The 20070-nt window shown below is 40.6% G+C and overlaps 1 protein-coding gene across 1 annotated transcript; it reads left to right on the top strand.

The window, feature by feature from the left end:
* Positions 1-177: 177 nt before the first annotated feature.
* On the top strand, positions 178-19678 carry LRRCC1 (leucine rich repeat and coiled-coil centrosomal protein 1). The gene is made up of 19 exons (XM_053466741.1): positions 178-435; positions 1521-1726; positions 3192-3257; positions 3790-3957; positions 4078-4244; positions 4883-5092; positions 6517-6722; positions 7588-7774; positions 9518-9666; positions 10155-10354; positions 11064-11208; positions 13085-13286; positions 14294-14479; positions 14736-14910; positions 15201-15364; positions 15911-16119; positions 16222-16359; positions 17204-17339; positions 19326-19678. Exons 1-19 carry the CDS (start codon positions 293-295, stop codon positions 19446-19448), a joined length of 3180 nt encoding a protein of 1059 aa, XP_053322716.1. The 5' UTR covers positions 178-292; the 3' UTR covers positions 19449-19678.
* Positions 19679-20070: the final 392 nt, after the last annotated feature.

Raw genomic sequence — 20070 nt, 5'->3', positions numbered from 1 at the left:
CGGAGGGAGGTATCACGTGACCCAATGATGCCAAAAGCGCTTTTTGTAAGATTTGAACTGCGGTAGTTTGAGGTGTCTGCACATGGGGCTTAAACTATACACATAGCCCACTGTATAGATACGTGTGTTATATGCACTTTCCGCGCTCTGCACATATAACTCTCTGGGTTCTTCTTGGTACCAACTGCTTCCTGGGCGTTACCAGGGCAACAGAGCTCAACAACTTCGTGTTCTGCGCAGCCCCTCTTTAGACCGCTTGCCTCAGGATGATTTGCAGGACCCTGTTATAAGGATGATGCAGGCGTGTGTGGCGGGAGAGATACCCCGTTCCCATCTGTCACCCGAAGTTTATTCCCCTCCAGTGGGAGGCAGAAAGATGGCAGAGAGGGCCCCAGAGAGCAGGGAGCTGAGCCTGATGGATAAACAGGTGTCCAGGTGAGTTGTTAGGGCTACACTATTTCTATTCCCTTTTATTAACTTCTCTTCGTGATGCTACTGCTGCCTTTCCATACCCAGTTATCTCAGAACCAGCTTATCCCATTTGAAATTGTTTTGGAAAATCATCTGTGTTCAGTGACTTGGTTGAGGTTCTTCCCTCATCATCAACTAAGGGCATCCGCCTCGTGAAAGTATTCTATATCCAAATGTTTCCTGCAGAAAGGTTTGTGTGCGTGGGCCGCACTAATTTCAATGAGAGAAAATATAGCCTTTAAGCTGTGTAATGCGTGTCAATGCAGGGTAAACTTGGTAATAATGCTGTGGTGTGTGTGTCACAGCCCCCCATAACTCCCCCAGTAATGTGTGGTGTGTGTATCACACCCCCCCATAACACTCCCAGTAATGTGTGGTGTGTGTGTCACAGCCCCCCATAACTCCCCCAGTAATGTGTGGTGTGTGTATCACACCCCCCCATAACACTCCCCGTAATGTGTGGTGTGTGTATCACACCCCCCCATAACACTCCCAGTAATGTGTGGTGTGTGTATCACAGCCCCCCATAACACTCCCAGTAATGTGCGGTGTGTGTGTATCACAGCCCCCCATAACACTCCCAGTAATGTGTTGTGTGTGTATCACAGCCCCCCCATAACACTCCCAGTAATGTGCGGTGTGTGTGTATCACAGCCCCCCATAACACTCCCAGTAATGTGCGGTGTGTGTGTGTATCTCTGCCTCCCATAACACTCCCAGTAATGTGCGATGTGTGTGTATCACAGCCCCCCATAACACTCCCAGTAATGTGCAGTGTGTGTGTATATCACAGCCCCCCATAACACTCCCAGTAATGTGTGGTGTGTGTGTGTATCACAGCCCCCCATAACACTCCCAGTAATGTGCAGTGTGTGTGTGTATATCACAGCCCCCCATAACACTCCCAGTAATGTGCGGTGTGTGTGTATCACAGCCCCCCATAACACTCCCAGTAATGTGCGGTGTGTGTGTATCACAGCCCCCCATAACACTCCCAGTAATGTGTGGTGTGTATCACAATAATTTTTACCGTTTTTTTTATTTAATAGCCTGTTGGAAATTTCCTTGGACTCCAGTCTCCTGTCCATCAATTTACATTGCAATCAACTCTCCAGAATAGAGGGACTGGAACATCTACACCATTTACAGCATCTGGACCTCTCATCTAACTTGATAACTCGAATCGAAGGCCTGGGCTCTTTGAAGAGTTTGTGCACCTTGAATTTGTCTTGTAACAAGCTTTCAAAAATCGAAGGTGAGTCTTGGATTGTATGACAGCGTTCACGGTGGACCCTTTTTACCTTCTTCGGTTTGTTACATCTGTGTATGAAGCATGGAGTCGCATTTAACCGCATGATGATGCTTTAAATAAAAAATAAAGAAAGACTCCAGCCAAACAGAGAAAAGTAAAACAAAAGTTCCGTGGGAGCTCACCTATGAGTGTTTAATTCTGAGGAAACTTATAAAATTCCTTGATTTTGAAAGAAAAACAATGTTGTCCATTAAAATGAAATGGATGAGAAATACAGTGTAGACGGTGTTAATGCTGTAAATGACTATTGTAGCTGGAAACGGCTGATTTTTAAAAGAATCTCTTCATAGGTGTAAAGAGGCCCTTTATCACTCCCATCACTCCTGTGTTCCAGTGACCCTTTATCACTCCCATCACTCCTGTGTTCCAATGACCCTCTATCACTCCCATCACCCCTGTGTTCCAGTGACCCTTTATCACTCCCATCACTCCTGTGTTCCAATGGCACGTTGTGTTCACTAATCCAAGTTTAAATTTAAATCAATAAATGATCGTTACAAATGCCTTTTTATGGTTATGTTACAGCTAGAAATGTCCTTGTTTTCCATGAGAACAACCAAGTGACCCCACACATTTGAATCATGATGTATTTGCTCAATTCTGAGGCTTTTTATTTCCATAAAAACATTCTCTGAAAAAGGACCTTGTGTTATAATAGAGGTTGTCTTTTTTTTCAGAAATTAGATTCACAGCACAGCCAACTATGCCTAGGGTCTTGTCACTCGCACTCTCTTATACTCATTCAGAAAGAGATTTCTGAATCTGTACCTCTCTTTCTCCACGAATCTCTCTTTTTGGCGTACTTCCACAAAAGGGCGGGGCCACGGCTCGCACCACGGGGACAGCCTGTCCCTCTTTCATCCAATGAGCAGAGGGTATGGTTGGAGGCTCCGCCCTTTTGCAGAAGTACCTGGTTAACTGAGCTGATACCGCAGAGAAGCGGATTAAGAAATAAGAGTCAAGAGAAGGAGCGAAGCCACGGAAAAGGAGACAGGGACACGGGAGCAGTCGGCAGAGAAGCTAGAGGGGGACATTGACACAGAGAACAGGGCCATCTTCTATTCAGGCCTTCTCTTTCATTAAGATCCAAAGTTTGGTAGCCTGTCTACCAGGCCGTGTCACAGAGAGATCTCTGCGTATTTAATCCTGAACCTGACTATTGGAATCCATTAGGAGTGTGTGCTCCCTGTGCAAGGGGCCTTTCTGCATGCAGAGAAATCTGGTGATGCTGCCTGATTGATGTAAGGAAGCACCTCTGCCCAAGTAAACAAAACACTTTACAAAAAACAGTTAATGAAACACTGCTCATTTTAGTGAATATTGGGCATGGCTGCCCCTTTAACAACTTTGTTGGACTTTGTTTATGTTTTCATGTTGTCATAACCATTACATTCATTATCTCCTACAGGGCTGCAGGGGTTAATAAATCTCAAGGAACTGAATTTATCATATAATCACATAAATGACATCACTGGTAAGTGGACTTTAACTCCTTCTTTTTGGCTCTTTTCATTGGCAAACATGTACAGATTGGGAATAAACTGATATGTAGAATAAGTGAAGTGTATATTTTAGAAATCATTGCCCTTCGAAGCATTCGATTAACGACATTAAGCTAAGTTGTGTGCTTTTGTTACTCTGTACGATCATAAAACGGCCTGCAGTGCGAGTGTAACTCCAAGCTTCAGGCGCACTACAGCCGGTTATTGATTGTAAGGGGAAACAACATTCACTTCATTAACACCAACGACATGTTTTCCCTCTTAGTAGGATTCCATTTCAGAAAATTTACAGCGTAGCTTCAAATGTATCGCTATAATAAACGTAAAACAATATTTTGCTGCATCGAGTGTTTTGGAAGTAACGCTGTTCTGAGATTAATAACCATAACATTTAAATTGGCGTTAGCATTTCTTGCAACCTTGTTAGGTTGCTATTTGTTTGATGAATCCATTTTTATGTTAACAAGCACATCATTTTTTCCCTTTTTTTCTTCTATTTTTAAGGATTAATGTTACTTTCTAGGCAGAGTCAAAAGCTCAAGCGCCTATACCTCCATAGCAACTGCATCAGTGACATTGAGCAAGTGATTCATAGTATTGTGGGGCTGCAGTCCTTGTTTCATCTTACGTTGGAACAGAATGGAAAAGGGAACCCAGTTTGTTGCATAACAGGTAAAAATAAAATGAATCTTTTTGAAATAGTTCATTACATCAGTATTACATCACTATTGCAAATTAGTCAATATTTTGTCTTAAATGTCTAATTTGAATGAATGGCTGTGTTATCATTAGGATATAGAGATGTTATCCTTGAACGCTTACCCCATTTGAAGACTCTTGATGGCAAAGACAGGAGAGGCGAATTGGTCTTTGGAATTGATACCGGCTCTGCAGACTTTCCTAGCTTGGACTTTTTAGAATACCTAACTGTATTTGATGTTGGAATCAAGGAATTAAAGGTATCTTTTCTACATTACTGTTTCTTCAAATGTTGTAACTGTTGATTTGATGCAGACTATGTCTTCACAAAGCATTCATTGGGGGGTTGACATATCCATTAACTGACTACTAATTGATCATTTTCTTCCTTTTGCACAATTATTTTATAGTTCAACAGAAACCTTTGTAAGAACCACTTTGGGGTACTTCTTCTTAGTAAAATAAAATGTTCTACATAACATAAAGGTTCTAAGAAGATTTACAGATTTTAGATTGATAACTACTTTCTTGTAGAAACATTTGCTATCTGCACCGGTACTTGATATCTGTATATCATAGATGGTTGTACTCGGGTTTTTTCCCCCAGGAGATTTCTTAAGGTTTTTATGTTTTACGATAATTAAAATGCAGCTGCTTAAAAGGACACCCCAGCTATCTTATGTGCTTTATAATATGATAGCTGAAAGGTCATTTTTAAATTATCATGACTTCACTCATGCAAATGCCCAGGATTCTGTAGAATCCCCTCAGCTCTACACCCCCGACGAAAAGTGCCCCCTTTAATCTAGGTCATCATGACAAAGAAAAAATAGGTTATGCTGTTTTTAATATCCTTCTTAATAGATCATTTTTATAATTTGTTTGTATCTGTCTGTAGGATTCAACCAATGTACCAGTGGCAACACAGCGAATTGATGAGGTGTTATCTCAGTATCGAAAGCGTCCAGTTCGCTTTGCAGCAGCTGATATGAGCTCTGGTGCAGGTAACACCTCATCGTCCGAGCGAGAGGAGGCCATACATCAAGATGCGCTGCATGAACTGAGGATTAAGAAACTAGAGGATGAAATATCTGTCCTTCTGAAGAAGGTATTTGATTAATTTGTAGAATAGTATGTTCTTGTGAACCATAAAGAAAGACTTTGAAATTGTAGGGAGTTTTTTTAATATTCTTCTGCCATCTGGCTGTTTTCCACTTGACTCCTAAAAATGTGCTTACTGGGCAGTCTTTTACCCGAGTTGGTTATTACACAGAATTTAAAGTAGTAGAAACCAAAGTATGTGAGCATATGCAGTAATCTGGTTTACGTACCACCTCAAGTAGTATAATAATATACTTAGATTAATTTATATGCTGGCACCCCAGAACAACCTGTTAGAATTGTAAACCAACCATGAGGAACTTCACGCCCTTTAGCTCACAAAGGAAGCTTCTTCAACCATCCTGTTTGTGTTAATGAGGGTCATCGTGAGCCCCTTCCACATGCCCTGGCTGACACAAAACATTGTGGTCTGACCTTGGGCTGCATTAACCCAATATTGTATTGAGCACAAGTGCAACCCCTTCGTCTATTCTGTAGGCTGAAATAGATAACCAAAAGACTGTGTCTGAAAAAACACAGGTGAGCTGCCAGTTCTCTCTAAACACGATGTCCCATGAGCCCCCTTGAGTATAACATTCAGTGCTATATACAGTAATGTAAAGTAGAGGACTGCATCGGGATGCGGGTCCCGTGGGACGCGTCAAAAAACTTGCCGGTGCGGACGTTTTTTCAGGTCTTGCGGGCGGTCAGACAATGTACCTGCGGGTCCCAGTAATCCCGCGCAGTCCCGCAAAGCTGCCTTCGCGTTGCTCGCACACAGCGTCTCTTCTCTTGTTCCGCCCAGGAACACAGCGGAGTCACATGAATTTACATTACGTCACATGACTGCTCCGTTCCTGCTTCCTCTGGGTGGGACAAGAGAAGAGATGCTGTGTGCGAGCAACACGAAGGCAGCCTTGCGGGACTGCGTGGGAAATCTAAAGTTCTGGTAAGAGGGTGAGGCAGTTTGTATGAACGAGTATGCGTGATTGAGGGAATTAATGAGTATCTGTGAATGAGGGAATAAATTAGTATGAATGTTTGTAAATGATGTTTGCATGAGCGGGCGGGAGTGGAAGACACGCTGCGGGCAGTAATGTTCAGAAATTCAGCGGTAGCGGGATTAAGAAAACAGTCCCAACCAGGGCTCTAATGTAAACTATCACTAAAGAAAGCTTTATCTCCCTCTGTTCCAATAACCTTACTTTATCTGCAGGTCTGGAGGCTGCCACTGAGCTCTGTTCCTCCATAGATTGTTATCTAAAGAGTGTCCACCTAGGTGATTAGGACTGAGCCATTCTGTATAGTTTACCACATGCAGTATAAGTAGTCATTAACTGATCGTGTTTGCTTTATTGTCCTGGTCTCTCAGAGCAGCATTTCCGTGAGCAGCATTCAGTCTAATTCTTCAGCGTGTTCTTCCAATTGTAGGCTCACACTCCAAAATCAGGGATGCCAATAAGTGTAACGAAAGCAAAGAGAGATACAGATCTGACAACTGAAAGTGACTGTGAAAGTGGGAAAGAAAACCAAAGCCACGTGGATACAAGACGAAGCAGAATCCCTGCATATTGCAAGAACAGTCAGGTGCCAAATCACAGGCCTAACCAACAGCCAAAGGCCAAGATTTTAAACAGGTATCTTTACGACTTTAAGCCTTACTTGGTGTCGCTTGAGTATGTTTCTGGTTTATCATTGAACTGGTTGATTTATTGTTTGCTAGCAGTCTGGCAGTTTAGGGGGGAAAAGTGTTGAGACCAGTGGGTTTTTATATTATTTTTTTCAACAAAAAAAACTTTGCATGCATAATTGTTGTAAAATGGAAACACATAGGTTCCAGTGGCTAATTCTGTTGCCAGTCTCTGTTTTTTTTTTCACTAAAGTTGGTCAGGGGGATTCTGGGAAAGTTGTGCTTTTAACTCCCTGTGTTCTCTATTCAATATAAAGGACCATTCTCTGGCAAATGTATCTGTAACGGGGGCTGAACTGGCACTGCATAATGTATAGTTCAATCAGTAAAGTGGTATTTGAGACACTTCAGTGATTTAAATATGCTTTATACAGGGGCATCCAAACTATTCCTGGAGAAGCTCACTGGGGTTGGCTCTTTAAAATGTAAACAGATAAAACTGCAACTTTCCAGCAAACTCCCCACCAATTTTAAGATTAAGCTTTATATCCTATATACTTGATAAATCCCCTCACTGCTGAAATCAAGCAATTAAATTCTAATTTCTGAAGATGAATCCAGTGGCTTTGCTGTATATCTGCAGTTATTATATTTTTATCCCATGGTTTATTTTACTCCCCACCCACATGTCTCTTCTAACACATGCACACTCATTCATATAACGGGTTACATTCACAATCTAGGGTTTATGAATACATTTATATGTTGCAATGTTTGTGATTATCTCCCCTGTTGCTTTAATAATCAAAGCGCCTACAAAATATCTGTATTAAGTTTTTTTTTCTCAGTCAAATTATTTTATAATTTTGCAGTGCACCAAAGAGGACTGCAGCACGGAAACAGAAAAGCCCCGGTCCTCATAATAGGAAAGATGAAATTCAGAGCAGTGCGTCCTCGGACAGAGTGGACACCAGTAGCATGGAACGAACGCATGTAAAGCTTCAAACAACAAAGACGGGGAGAATTGTGCCTAATCCCACCGAGGAATCCACTTATAGGGTACGGTATTGTGGTGGTTAGGTGGAGACTTTATCAAGACCGATTCAGATGGCCAAATGACAACCATGTAATTCTACTCCAAAGGGCTCACACGTTTCAGATGCTCTTTCCAGTAGTATAGACTTTAATTTTTAATTCATTTTTATTCTCAGAAATAGCTCCAGATGGTTGTTTTTTTACAATACATAAATGGCAGCAGGAAAGTATCTGGTAACTACAGACCCGACGCTTACTCCATTAGTGGTAAAATTAAATAAAGCTACTGAAAGCAAACTAATTAAATTACCAGTTTGTGATTTGTTATATTAGGTCAGATTAGCGACATTCAAGGAAATCAAAGAGGAAAGCAGATTTTTGACATGAAAATCCAGTGGTGGAATGGTAATCACATCAGGAAAAAAATGCCCTTGGCAATGACTATTTAGAAGGGTTTTAAAATAAGCATTGAGCTGAATGATAAACCAATAAGGATAACTGGCTGCGTGGGAATAGGAATGAGGTGCAGAAAGAAGAAGCCATTCCAGTGTTTAGATCACTGGTGGATTCCGTGGCTCATCAAACCTCGGTTTAATTAAATTTTACATAAACACATAATTCAATGCATTTGCTTCCTTTCTTTCGGTGTTTGGTTTTATTTGAGGTTTATGTAGGGCGTGGAAGTGCAAATTAGCATCTGCGTAATAGTTTTACAATTGCATAGTTGTATGAGTGAAGCGATGTGTGGAACAGCAACGAAATGGTGGACATTGTCAAAGTATACGACGAGTACAGAGACAAACTAACCAAAGAAGATTAAATAAAAGAGAGTGCACACCTCTGTTATCAATATAAACTAACTAATAGACATGTCTTCTGCTTGGACCAGTACCCTAGCTTATCATATTTTTTCATATAACTCGATGGTAATGTTGATAAGTGTTAAATATTCAATGTAATAACTCTCAGGGACTTCAGTTATTTGGTGTGCCATCTGTTGTCTTCACTTCCCTGCTATTTCTGTTTTAGCGGATAGCAAAATGTATCCTGAAGATATATTTTTTTTAAATGTAGTTGGCATATTTTCAGGTATAATTTCAGGACAGGCTGTGATTGGAAACTGCAGGAAGTGTTTCTTCAAAAAGCAGTAATAGCAGAACATGCCCACCACTGCTATTCTATATATAAAATAAATATAGCAAGGAAGGAGTTAATTACTCATCTATATAAAAATAAAATGGGCATGTATTTTATTGTTAATATATTGAACATACAGCAGCTGCGGGGTTAACAGTTTAATTTGCTAAACACTCTTTGTTAAGAAATGCATGTAAGTTTTTGTTTAAAAGGGGAATATTTTTCCTTTTGCCACCCAGTGTTTCTCTATATGGACAGTATGGTCAAAACAGACAACATTGCTGTTCTTTTTGTGTACCGTTAAGGAAGTATTGTTTGCTGCCTTCCCTGGTAATTGGGAACGGCAATTTCCTACATTGCTTTTGATTATGGGTAACTAACAGTTTGGTTTCCAGCTCATACTGAGCTACAGCATCAATGAGTCTGAGCCAACTTATAGTGGTCGAAAGGTTTGATGAGACCCCCCATTGTAGTACAACAGCTGAAGAAATTACCGTTGGCTACGGGAAGCACAAACTGACCTGTTCTAACAGAGTGTATTATCAAGATTACGTTAAGTAAAAGTTGCATGGTGCTAATTAATGTTTATTCACTTTCCCAGTTCATCAAATCCCTTTTTTTATTTTATAGATGCTTGTTCAAGAATTGGACCAGGAACGAGAACGAAGATGGAAAGCTGAGCAGCTTGTAGTCAAGCTAACCGAAAATCTTGAAGAACTGCAGTGTCAAGCAAAAGAAGAGAAAGATATTAACAGCGTGGCTGTATATACCACTGATAGGTAACCCAATGATATGATGAACTCTTATTATATTTTCGGGTAATTCTTTTTTTTAATCTACAGTTTAATTTTTTTGCAATTCTACACATACATAACAGGTATTTCTTCCACTGGTGTCCTTCCCTAGACGCTCAGCGTATTCGCTGGGTGTTAATGCACAGCCATGAAAGTCACAGTAATGTTTTGCTGAACTTGGCTTAATAGAGTTTTTTTAATGGCTAATTTGTAAACCTAAATGGTTGCACTGGTTCAAGTGAAGAAGACAAATTTAAGGTCTACTTACATTTTAACCCCTACCTACATAGACTGCAGATTTTTATGTTAACCTTACTTTGTCATGGTTTTATTTGTCTTCTCTCATACATAAACGTTAAGATGGTTAGGTTTTCAAAGACAAAACAGATGCTTGTATAGATACTGGTCTCTTGCAGATCCTTGTGTCTAACGTTGTGATAGCTGGGCATTTAAATGTGTTCTTACCTTATTAGGTTGAAAGAATTACTTTTAAGAGAAAAAAGTGAAAAAAGCAAATTGCAAGGTTTTGTCCACCATTTGAAAGAAGAAAATGAGAAACTTAAAAACGAACTTGAAAAATTTGCAAACAAAGAGGCAGACTTTCAAAAAGCTTTGAAGACTATGGAAGACACGTTGTCCAAGTTGGAGACACAGCGTGCACAACAGCAAACTCAGGAGGTATCTATTCTTGCCTTTCGTTGGGTTTTGTTGGGTCAGTTCACTCGTTTGTTAAAAACCTCTTTTAATGAAAAGCTTTACAATCTATTCAATTTTGTTTTTTATTTTTAAATGTCATATAACCAACAGTCTTTCTATAATCTAATATGTATATTTTAAATGTCGAAATGCCTGAAAACTCCCATGGTTGGGCCATGTCATTCACCAGTGCATCCAACAACATATTTTTATGCGGATGGTTCTTTTGAATAGAACTTAGGAAACTAGAATATTCTTTTAACGCTATATGCATTCTGGTGAAAACATATGAATCCACATAGGGAAAACGATTGCTAAACTGTGGCTTTTGTCAAAGCCGTTTGCAATGCACATGTAATATACATGTAAATGTGCTTGAAATTGCACATGCTGCTTCGCATTGTGCCGGGGGAACCAATTTTTCTTCTGCTCAGCAAGTGATGCGTGAAAGTAAATGGGAAAGGACCGCAATATGATTTACTCCATGTTTTATAGAAAATTCTAAAAAAAAAATATATATATATATATCTCTTTATGAAAGTCTGATTACTATAAAATGTTCTTTAAATTGGGTTGTCAATGAAAAATAAGTAAAACTATCACACTTATTGGTTCTCATGTTATTTTATTCCATTTTATTTTATACCTTTTTTTTTTGTTTTTTTTTTTTTGTTTTTTTTTTTTTGTACATATGAAACAGATCAAAGAAGCAGAACGTAGAGCATCTGCTTCCCAAAGAGAAGTGGACTTGCTTCGAGTGTCCGTTCGGCAGCAGAAGGATAAAGTTCATCAGCTCCATGAACTGCTAACTGCGAGAGAGCAGGCACACAGGTACTTCTGTAATCTGAGCTTTGAACCGCGTAGCAACCGTACGAAAACAAATAAGACAGAGAGAGCTAATATCTTCAAGGATTTTGGCCCTAGGCAGTTTGGCTTCTCACTGTGAGAAACATGTTGAAAAGCGGAGTGTGCCCTGCCGTAACCTTTTGTGAAGCTAGTAAAGTAGAGCCAGCGTTCCCTGAAGACTTAGAGGTGATTTATTTCAAAGAGAAACTCGTTGGAAGACATCAGCGATGTTTTAGATCCTTTAGGCCAGCGTTAGGCTGAACAACGCTCTAAACATATTTGATGATACACCCCCGCCTCCATAATTCCCCTTGACAGTGTTAAAAACAGAGATTTCAGAATGTTAAAAAAAAGTAAGCTATTTACCGTATTTATCGGCGTATAACACGCACTGGTGTATAACACGCACCCCCATTTTTGAACAAAAAAACTGAACAAAAAAAACTTCATCAGAATCACTGCTATCTGGGAAACCACACACACACACAGTAAGACACACACACAGTAAGACACACACACAGTAAGACACACACACAGTAAGACACACTCACACACTCAGACACACACAAACTCAGACACACACAAACTCAGACACACACACACTAAGACACACAGTAAGACATACACACACACTAAGACATACACACACACTAAGACATACACACACACTAAGACATACACACACACTAAGACATACACACACACTAAGACATACACACACACTAAGACACACACTAAGACACAGACACAAACAGACTCAGAGACACACACAGACTCAGAGACACACAAACACACTCAGACACACACACCCTAACCCCCCTTCTCAGGATCTCCCCTCTCTCTCCCTAACCCCACCCCGGTCACTTACCTTCAACTCCTGTGTTGGAAGCGTGAGGCGTTTGTCTCGGGTGCCGGCGCTTCACTGCTGAGCGCCGGCACCCGAGACAAACGCCTCACGCTTCCAACACAGAAGTTGAAGCGCTGAGGCAGGCGGCTGAGGCTGAGGCTGAGGCAGGCGGCAGGCGGCTGAGGCTGAGGCAGGCGGCTGAGGCAGGCGGCGGCGGAGGAGTCCTGGATTTCTGTCAGTCAGGGGGGCCCGAGAGTTGCCGAGCGGTCGTCTTCAGCAACCGCTCGGCACCCCTTGGGCCCCCCCTGACTGGCAGAACTCCAGGGCCCGGTCGCAGTTGCGACCCCGGTAGTTCCGCCACTGGCTCTAGGATTTATCGGCGTATAACACGCAGGTAGGGTTTCAGCTTCATATTTTAGTTAAAAAAGTGCGTGTTATACGCCGATAAATACGGTACTTATATTGTCTATTTTTTGGAATTGATTTCAATGGGTTAGAACTGAAGGCGATGTAATAAAGCACCAAGCGTATGTAGCAACCATACTCGGCAGGGCATCCGTTCCTGCCTTTTCTTTCATGATTTCTTTTATTCAAATAGCTTTCTTTTGCAAACCTTGAATAAAGGTTTGGAACTACGGCATCTGTTTTACATCTGGATCTTTTTGTATTCATCTCTTAGTTTTAATAATGCTAAAAATCTGCTTGTGCCCTGTAAATAAAGTTTAGTTTTGTAATTGAGGTAAACATACAAAATTTGCATTAATTATCTCCCAAATGTAGTACGCCATATAATTCCCAATGAGGTTTTTTGTTATTAAGCATGTTCTCCATACACAAATATAAAGAAAAATGACTGTTAAGACAATGGACATTTGCAAAAAAGATCACCTTACACGTGTGCTTCATCTGTGATTTTATACAGATAAAGTTGTGTATTTTAACGCATTTGTTACTGAATAACTCTGCTTGTCTGTACTGTTGGTTAATTAATAATCTCTATTTTATAACTAACAGAAAGGAGCTTGAATCAAGGGTGGCTTTATACAGGCCTGAATTCCAAGAAGCAGTGGCTAAAGAAGTTGCCAAGGAAGAATGTCGCCATAGTGAACAAATAAATGAATACCGAGATAAGATGAATGGACTGACGCAGCAGTATGCAGATCTGGAAGATGAGTTTCGTGCTGCTCTGTTTATTGAAGCAGGACGATTTAAGGAGGTACTGTTAATGTGCCGTGCATCCAGAAAGCAGTGCCTTTCATCACTCATTTCATTTGATCCGCAAAAATCTCTTCATATGCACTGTGAGAAGCAGAAGGGCATGTTGTCCCAGCAGGTATCTCTGTTACAGAAAGATGCCCACTATGTGCAGTTTTTTGTGGCGTTGTTTCATGGTTTGGTATCGATGTGATATCAGATACTAACAGTATTGCAGATCTTAATCAAGGAGCAACAAATTGAATGCGGTTTCTAAAAGAAGAAAAATTCTAGGGCCACTGCAATGATTGGGGGTAAGGGGAGGCACATCTTAACATAGTGGCCACTTTAATGTGTCATTAAGTACTAGCTATGGGTACCGTGCGGGCAATCAACACACTTGTTTTACACACGCACATATCTTTTTACTAACTAAAGTATATTTTATATAAAACTGTGGAATCTAAAATACCAAGCGGTGCCAACTACAATCTGTTATTGGCTACTTTGGCCCCTGGACCAGAATGCTATAAAGGAGTAAAAAAATGGAAGTATCTACATACAGATACATTCTGTGATTACCATATGGGAATGACATTAGGTTATAACATATGCACCTGCTGTCCGTTTCTAATTCAATTAGCACATGTACAAAGTGCAGCAATGGAAGATTTTATACATTTACTACTGGTGTTGGCGTGAAATTTATAATATATTATTAGTTATAATATTAAAATCCAGTATAGTCACTGTAAATCCACCAGGAGAGAACAAGGGAGCTTCAATGACTGCTGTGCTTATTTGATGCTATGTCTTACCTGCACGGTGTACAAAACTACGACATGCTTATGTTATCTAGGTTTGTTTTACAGCGGTTTCTTGTTAACGTTGAGGTTCAGGACCCTTTAGTACGGTCATATGAATATTTACATGTATCATGCTATCACATCCGCTTCATTTCTTACACTGTTATATGGTTTGTCGCATTGGCATGCCCGGTAAGATTTATTTTTCTGTCTTTTGATGCAGGTTAAAGATGGCTTTGATAGCCTCACAGCTGAGTTAGCGGAATATAAAGAAGCACTTGCTAGCTGTCAATTGAAAGAAAAAAAGTCTGCAAGCTTAGTTCAAGAGCTCACTACCTTGGTGAAGGAGCAAAAAGCAAGAATAATGGAAGTCACCAAGGCAAAGCAAGAGGCAACCGGCGAGCTAAAAGTACGTTTTTAGAATTTGATGACCGACTGCACCTATGCTGATCATGGATATGTTGTTCTGTCCGAATTTTGACAACCCTGTTACAATTCACAAAGTATTGTGTATTTATTATAATGGGTTTTATCTTGAAATTCAGAGCGTAAAAATGTTACAAAAAATGCAGCAAGTAAAGTGGTATAGTACTAAAAAAACATATGATGGCTAAAACCATGGATTAGCATTATTAATAAGTCATTTTTCTGTATCAATAATGCAGAAAAAATCTCGCACACTGGAAATGGTGGCCGAAGAAGAAAAACACAAAACGGTTCAAATTGAACTTCTGAAGCAAGAAAAATCAAAGCTTATTTCACAGCTCACTGCCCAGGAGTCGTTGATAGATGGACTAAAAGCAGAAAGAAAAATCTGGGGAGAAGAATTGACCCAACAAGGTAAATGTCTAATCTGTGCATGGAAGCCAAAGCCTGGTTCGCGACAAAATCCTTATCACTTGTTAGATTCTTGACAGCAAGAACGGATGATTTATTGTTTCAGTTGGATCATACAGCTAATAAATATGGTTGACGTACAACACTGGAAATCAATGCTCAAATAACACACTTTTATCATAATCTTTATCACGATACAATTTTCTAAACTTGCCAGACTATTTTACCTTTTGTATACCTTTGATACATTTTGTTGAGGCGGGTCTTATTGAGATAAAATAACATTTTTCTAGGTGTTACTCTTGCCCAAGATAGAGGGAGGCTTGAAGCCAAAATTGAAGTACTTTCTAATGAACTTGAAACCTTGAGGAAGCAGAATGAGCGTGACAACGATGCTCTAAGAATCAAAACCAAAGTGGTTGATGATCAGACCGAGACCATTAGGAAATTAAAAGAAGTGAGTGTTTTGTTTTGTTATTATACCTTGCAATTTTAAGGCGCCATTTTTTTTATATTATGTTTTCTTCATTCAAAAAGAAAATGTTGTCAGGAAGCTGCATATTTGCTATTTGTATACTTTCTACTTTTATCCCAGCTCTGTTATCTTGGCCCAATCTAAAAGACAAACACCGTGACTCCTTATCATACTGCTTGCGAGAAACAACACCACGGCTCATCAACTGGACACTCTAATGGATGTCTATGGACGAACGGATTTTGTTTGCATTGCCATAAAACATCGGCTCAGCGTGGTGTCTGAGCAGGGAAAGGCACCTAGAATATCAGGATTGACAATGGCAGCGTTCGGGTCTGCAGATAAAGGAAGTGTATTGCGACAAAATTAGATAAAGTAGTTTAGGATTGACTTCTGCCACGTATAGTAGTGTATTTTTAGCTGAAGTTCCATTGGAACTTTAAACCATTTAAGCATTCAAATAGCGCCTGTTTGTACTTCATCATGTTTGCTGGTTCATCATTTATACCACCTTTTTCCCTATGGTAGGGACTACAAGAGAGAGACGAACGAATCAGAAAGTTGCGGGAAGAAAATATTAGGGCCGAGAAAGCACTACAAGAGCAAAGCGATGAGAAAGCGTCCCAACTGGAGGAGCTGAAAGAGAAGCTGGAAAGACAGACCGAGAGGAAGGAGGAAGTCAAACAACTGCTGGAAGAGAAAGACGCTGAGCTGGAAGATGTGAAGAAGGCTTACAGGTGATTAACCAGCCTCTGGAGCAGAGGTTTTAGCAAATGTAGCTTGTGCTGTTTGATGTTGAAGCTCGGCTCATTGGATGCGTTTGCCCTTTCTATTCATAGTGCAATGAATAAGAAGTGGCAGGATAAAGCAGAATTACTAAGCCAGCTTGAGACACAAGTCAGGCAGATGAAAGAGAATTTTGATGCCAAGGAAAAGAAGCTGATTGAAGAGAGAGACAAAAGCCTTCAGACTCAGAAGTAAGTACAACACCGTTCTGGAAACTTCTGACGCAGCAGATCCCGGCTGTTTATATTTTATTACTTGAAAAAAATATTTGTGGCCTACATCCATTAGCTAAAGTGTATTGTTTAGAATACTGGAGAACAAGTAAATGCACATCAATTTTCAACCTAAATAGCTTTTCATTTAATGCTCTTTCCCAAACTAGATGTGCAAACAGATGCATGTGGCAGCACTGCAGTGTAAGACCTTACAATCTACATGAATATTTCATTAGATATAGTTTGTTTTTTTTACAATGATTATTAATGTATGTGTAGGAGTTCACAAGTGAGTTGCTTTTTTTCCCATTTTTATAAATGGGGTTGAGTCAGCTATGCATATGTAAAGTTTTACAAACTTAGCTTTATACAGGGCCAGCTACGGACTTTTCCATAAGAAGCTCACTGGGTATTGGCCTTTACAATGTGTAGTGAAGCTGGTCAGATTAAATTTCGATTCTCTTGCAAACGCATGCGTAAGTGACTATGCTCCATTGTCGTTATTGCTGATATTTAGCGTTTTACAAACTTGTCAGCTGGGCATTTTCTCCGGCAGCCATCATTTACCCACTTTTTTCTCTTCTAAACATCTGTACCCCCTCCTTCAGGCATTCCCTGTATCATCCTGTAGACTACGGAGTTGCTGATGCACTAGGAACTCGACTGACCCAGCTCAGCTTTTGTTTTGCGTTTTACGTTATTGTTATAGGTTTATTGAAGAAGCATGTAAACTTTCTGCAAATACAATTTATCATGTATAGGATCTCTTTAGCTAATTGTTAAGATTGTCTTGTTTACAAAGTTATGCATGTCTGTTTAGGGCTTTAACTGAGAAGCTCCGCTCTGTGGATGATGCCTTTAGACAGCAGCTGGAGTCCCTCCTTGCTACTCATCAAGGTGAACTTACTAAGCTGGCGAGTGGCAAGCAAAGGGAAATTGAAGCCGCAAACGAAAGAGTAAGTGTACATGCACAGCGCACAGTGACGGATTACTGAATGTGACACAGTCAAATGTGTTAACATTAAGGTTTTGGTTGACCAGAAAATTTGCTCCACGGTGTTAGTATAGTATACGTAATGCAGCGCAAGCGTCGAACACCTGGCCTAATATTTTTAGCCTGCCTCCCACAGGGTGAAACATATCTTGGTTGCGTATTTCTACAATCTGTTGGTCCTTGCATGGAAAAGTCATGTTGAGTAGTGTCATATACCGTATTTGCTCGATTATAAGACGACCCTGATTATAAGACGACCCCCCAAAATCTGAATATTAACTTAGGAAAAAAAGAAAAAGCCTGAATATAAGACGACCCCAAAGGAAAAAAGTTTTACCAGTAAATGTTAATTCATGTAAACTATTTTTTTAAATAAAAGCTATGATTGAGAAAAAGATTTTTTTTGTTTTTATTTCTTGTATTTTCCAACCTGTCCCCCAGTTACGCACATCTGCCCCCAGGCTTGCCACCCCAATATGGCACTGTGGCCCATGATATGCCTTTTAACCCTCTATATGCCACTGTGCTCCATGGTATGCCTTTTGACCCCCTATGTTCCACTCTGCCTCCAGAAATGCCTTATACCCCTATATGCCACTCTGGCATTTAGGGGGTTAAAAGGCATATTATGGGGCAGAGTGGCATATAGGGAGGTATAAGGCATTTCAGGAGGCAGAGTGCTCTATTAAATGCCCCCTTAACGCCACTCCAGAAATGCCCTATGCCCCCATTTAACACACACACACACTCTCTCTCTCTCTCCCCCCCCCTTCCCCCTCTCTCACCCCTCTCTCCCCCCCTTCCCCCTCTCTCACCCCTCTCTCCCCCCCTTCCCCCTCTCTCACCCCTCTCTCCCCCCCTTCCCCCTCTCTCACCCCTCTCTCCCCCCTTCCCCCTCTCTCACCCCTCTCTCCCCTCTCAGCCCTCTCTTACCGGTGCTTCCAGCCGGGGCAGCGGGTTGACGTCGCCTTCCACTGCAGCCGCAAGGAGGTGGAGTTGGCAGCGGGGGTTTGTATGCGTCCGTCGCGTATACTTTCCCCGGCTGTCAGAGGTCAGAGTTCCCCGCACCGGTGCGGGGAACTCTGGTCTCTGACAGTCGGGGAAGGTCTATGCGACGGACGCAGACAACCCCCGCTGCTAGCCACACCTCCTTCCGGCTGCAGCGGACGTTGTCTGCGCGGATCGCGTAGACGTCAACCCGCTGCCCCGGCAATGCAGCAGGAAGCACCGGTAAGTGTGTATGATGGGGGGGGGGTCGGGTGAGACAGGAGGATCCAGGTCCCCTGCAGCGGTGCGGGGGATCTGGATCTTAGTCTCCTAATCAGACCTCTATTTGAGGTCTGATTAGAAGACGACCCCGATTAGAAGACGAGGGGTATTTTTCAGAGCATTTGCTCTGAAAAAAACCTCGTCTTATAATCGAGCAAATACGGTATAATGAATGAAACTAGATGTAGACAATAAAAGCAAGAATACTGTACATGAAACAGCTTATTCTTGCAAGTACTAGTTAAAACAGCGATTACACTTTTAAAATAACTGATACCAATCTGATACTGACCTAAAATGCTCCTCTCCAGCTATGGGTCTTGGGTGTCTATTTTGCAAGCCAGACCAAGATGTGGGCTTCTCTACAGTCCGCTTGCTGATATCAAAGTGCCCTGTGTATTTTGTGTCTGTTACCTCCTAAGCAGATCAGGATCAAAATGCCTTTTGTTGTCCAAGCTGTCTCGGCTTCCACAATGTCAATTTGCAAGTTCAAGGTGCTAAATTGCTATGTGGAACTAAATCACTTTTGACTTCTTCAGAAGAAGCCAGCTATTTTTTCATTAAGTGGTATTTTAGCGTTGGCTTGCAGCTGAAGTTGTCTAATTTTGTTTAAGTAACTGGAAGATTCCGCATTTGCTGTTTGCAGTGACACTTCAAGTAATGCCTCTAATCATTATAGGTTTATCAGGTGGAGGAAGAAATGCGGCAGCTCTTGCAAGAAACCGCAAAAAGTAAAAAAGCCATGGAGGAGAAGATAAAGCGTCTTTCCAGCAATTTAAAAGAAATTCAGCAAGACCTTTAATTTTGTTTTAGAATTTCCATTTCATATTTCATTGCCCTGTCTATATACAAGTATGTTAATTTCATGAAAGGCACTTCCCAGTGGTACTGGAGACATATAAGTTCTGAAATAATTTTAAATAGTGTATTTTTTTATTTTTTACTCCTTTTGAGCTTTTTGTGTTCTAATGCAGAACATGTACTTTATAATTTATTTGTATAGATAAATAAAATGCTGCATTTGACACAAAATACTGCACCTTTAGCCTTCTTGTATGTTCTTTATTTTTACAGAAATAAAACCCCTTCCCTAAGCAGCCCAAAACACCATTATACAAATATCCTCGCAAACTTTTTAGAACAGGATATCGCTTGTGCTGGGATTTGTAATTGGGCTCTTCAAGCAGCATCCGTAAAAAAAAAAAATCAATACATTTAGATAGATTTCAATACAAAATACTTACTCTGTAGACACCCGAAATTTTAAAATGGTTAAAAATTAAGTTGGACAAAAGGTTAGGATACAATTAAATGACAGCTAAAAATATTGAGCACATGTAGTCTCTTTCTTCCCTTTCTTAATAATTTAACATAGCCTTGTGTCTATTTGTGCATTTGTACTCCTTACACCTTCTGAATCAAGG

The sequence above is a fragment of the Spea bombifrons genome, chromosome 5 (genome assembly GCF_027358695.1).
Source record: "Spea bombifrons isolate aSpeBom1 chromosome 5, aSpeBom1.2.pri, whole genome shotgun sequence".
NCBI lineage: Eukaryota > Metazoa > Chordata > Amphibia > Anura > Pelobatidae > Spea > Spea bombifrons.
The sequence above is the reverse complement of the archived record's forward strand: the minus strand, read 5'-3'. Positions and strand labels throughout refer to the sequence as shown.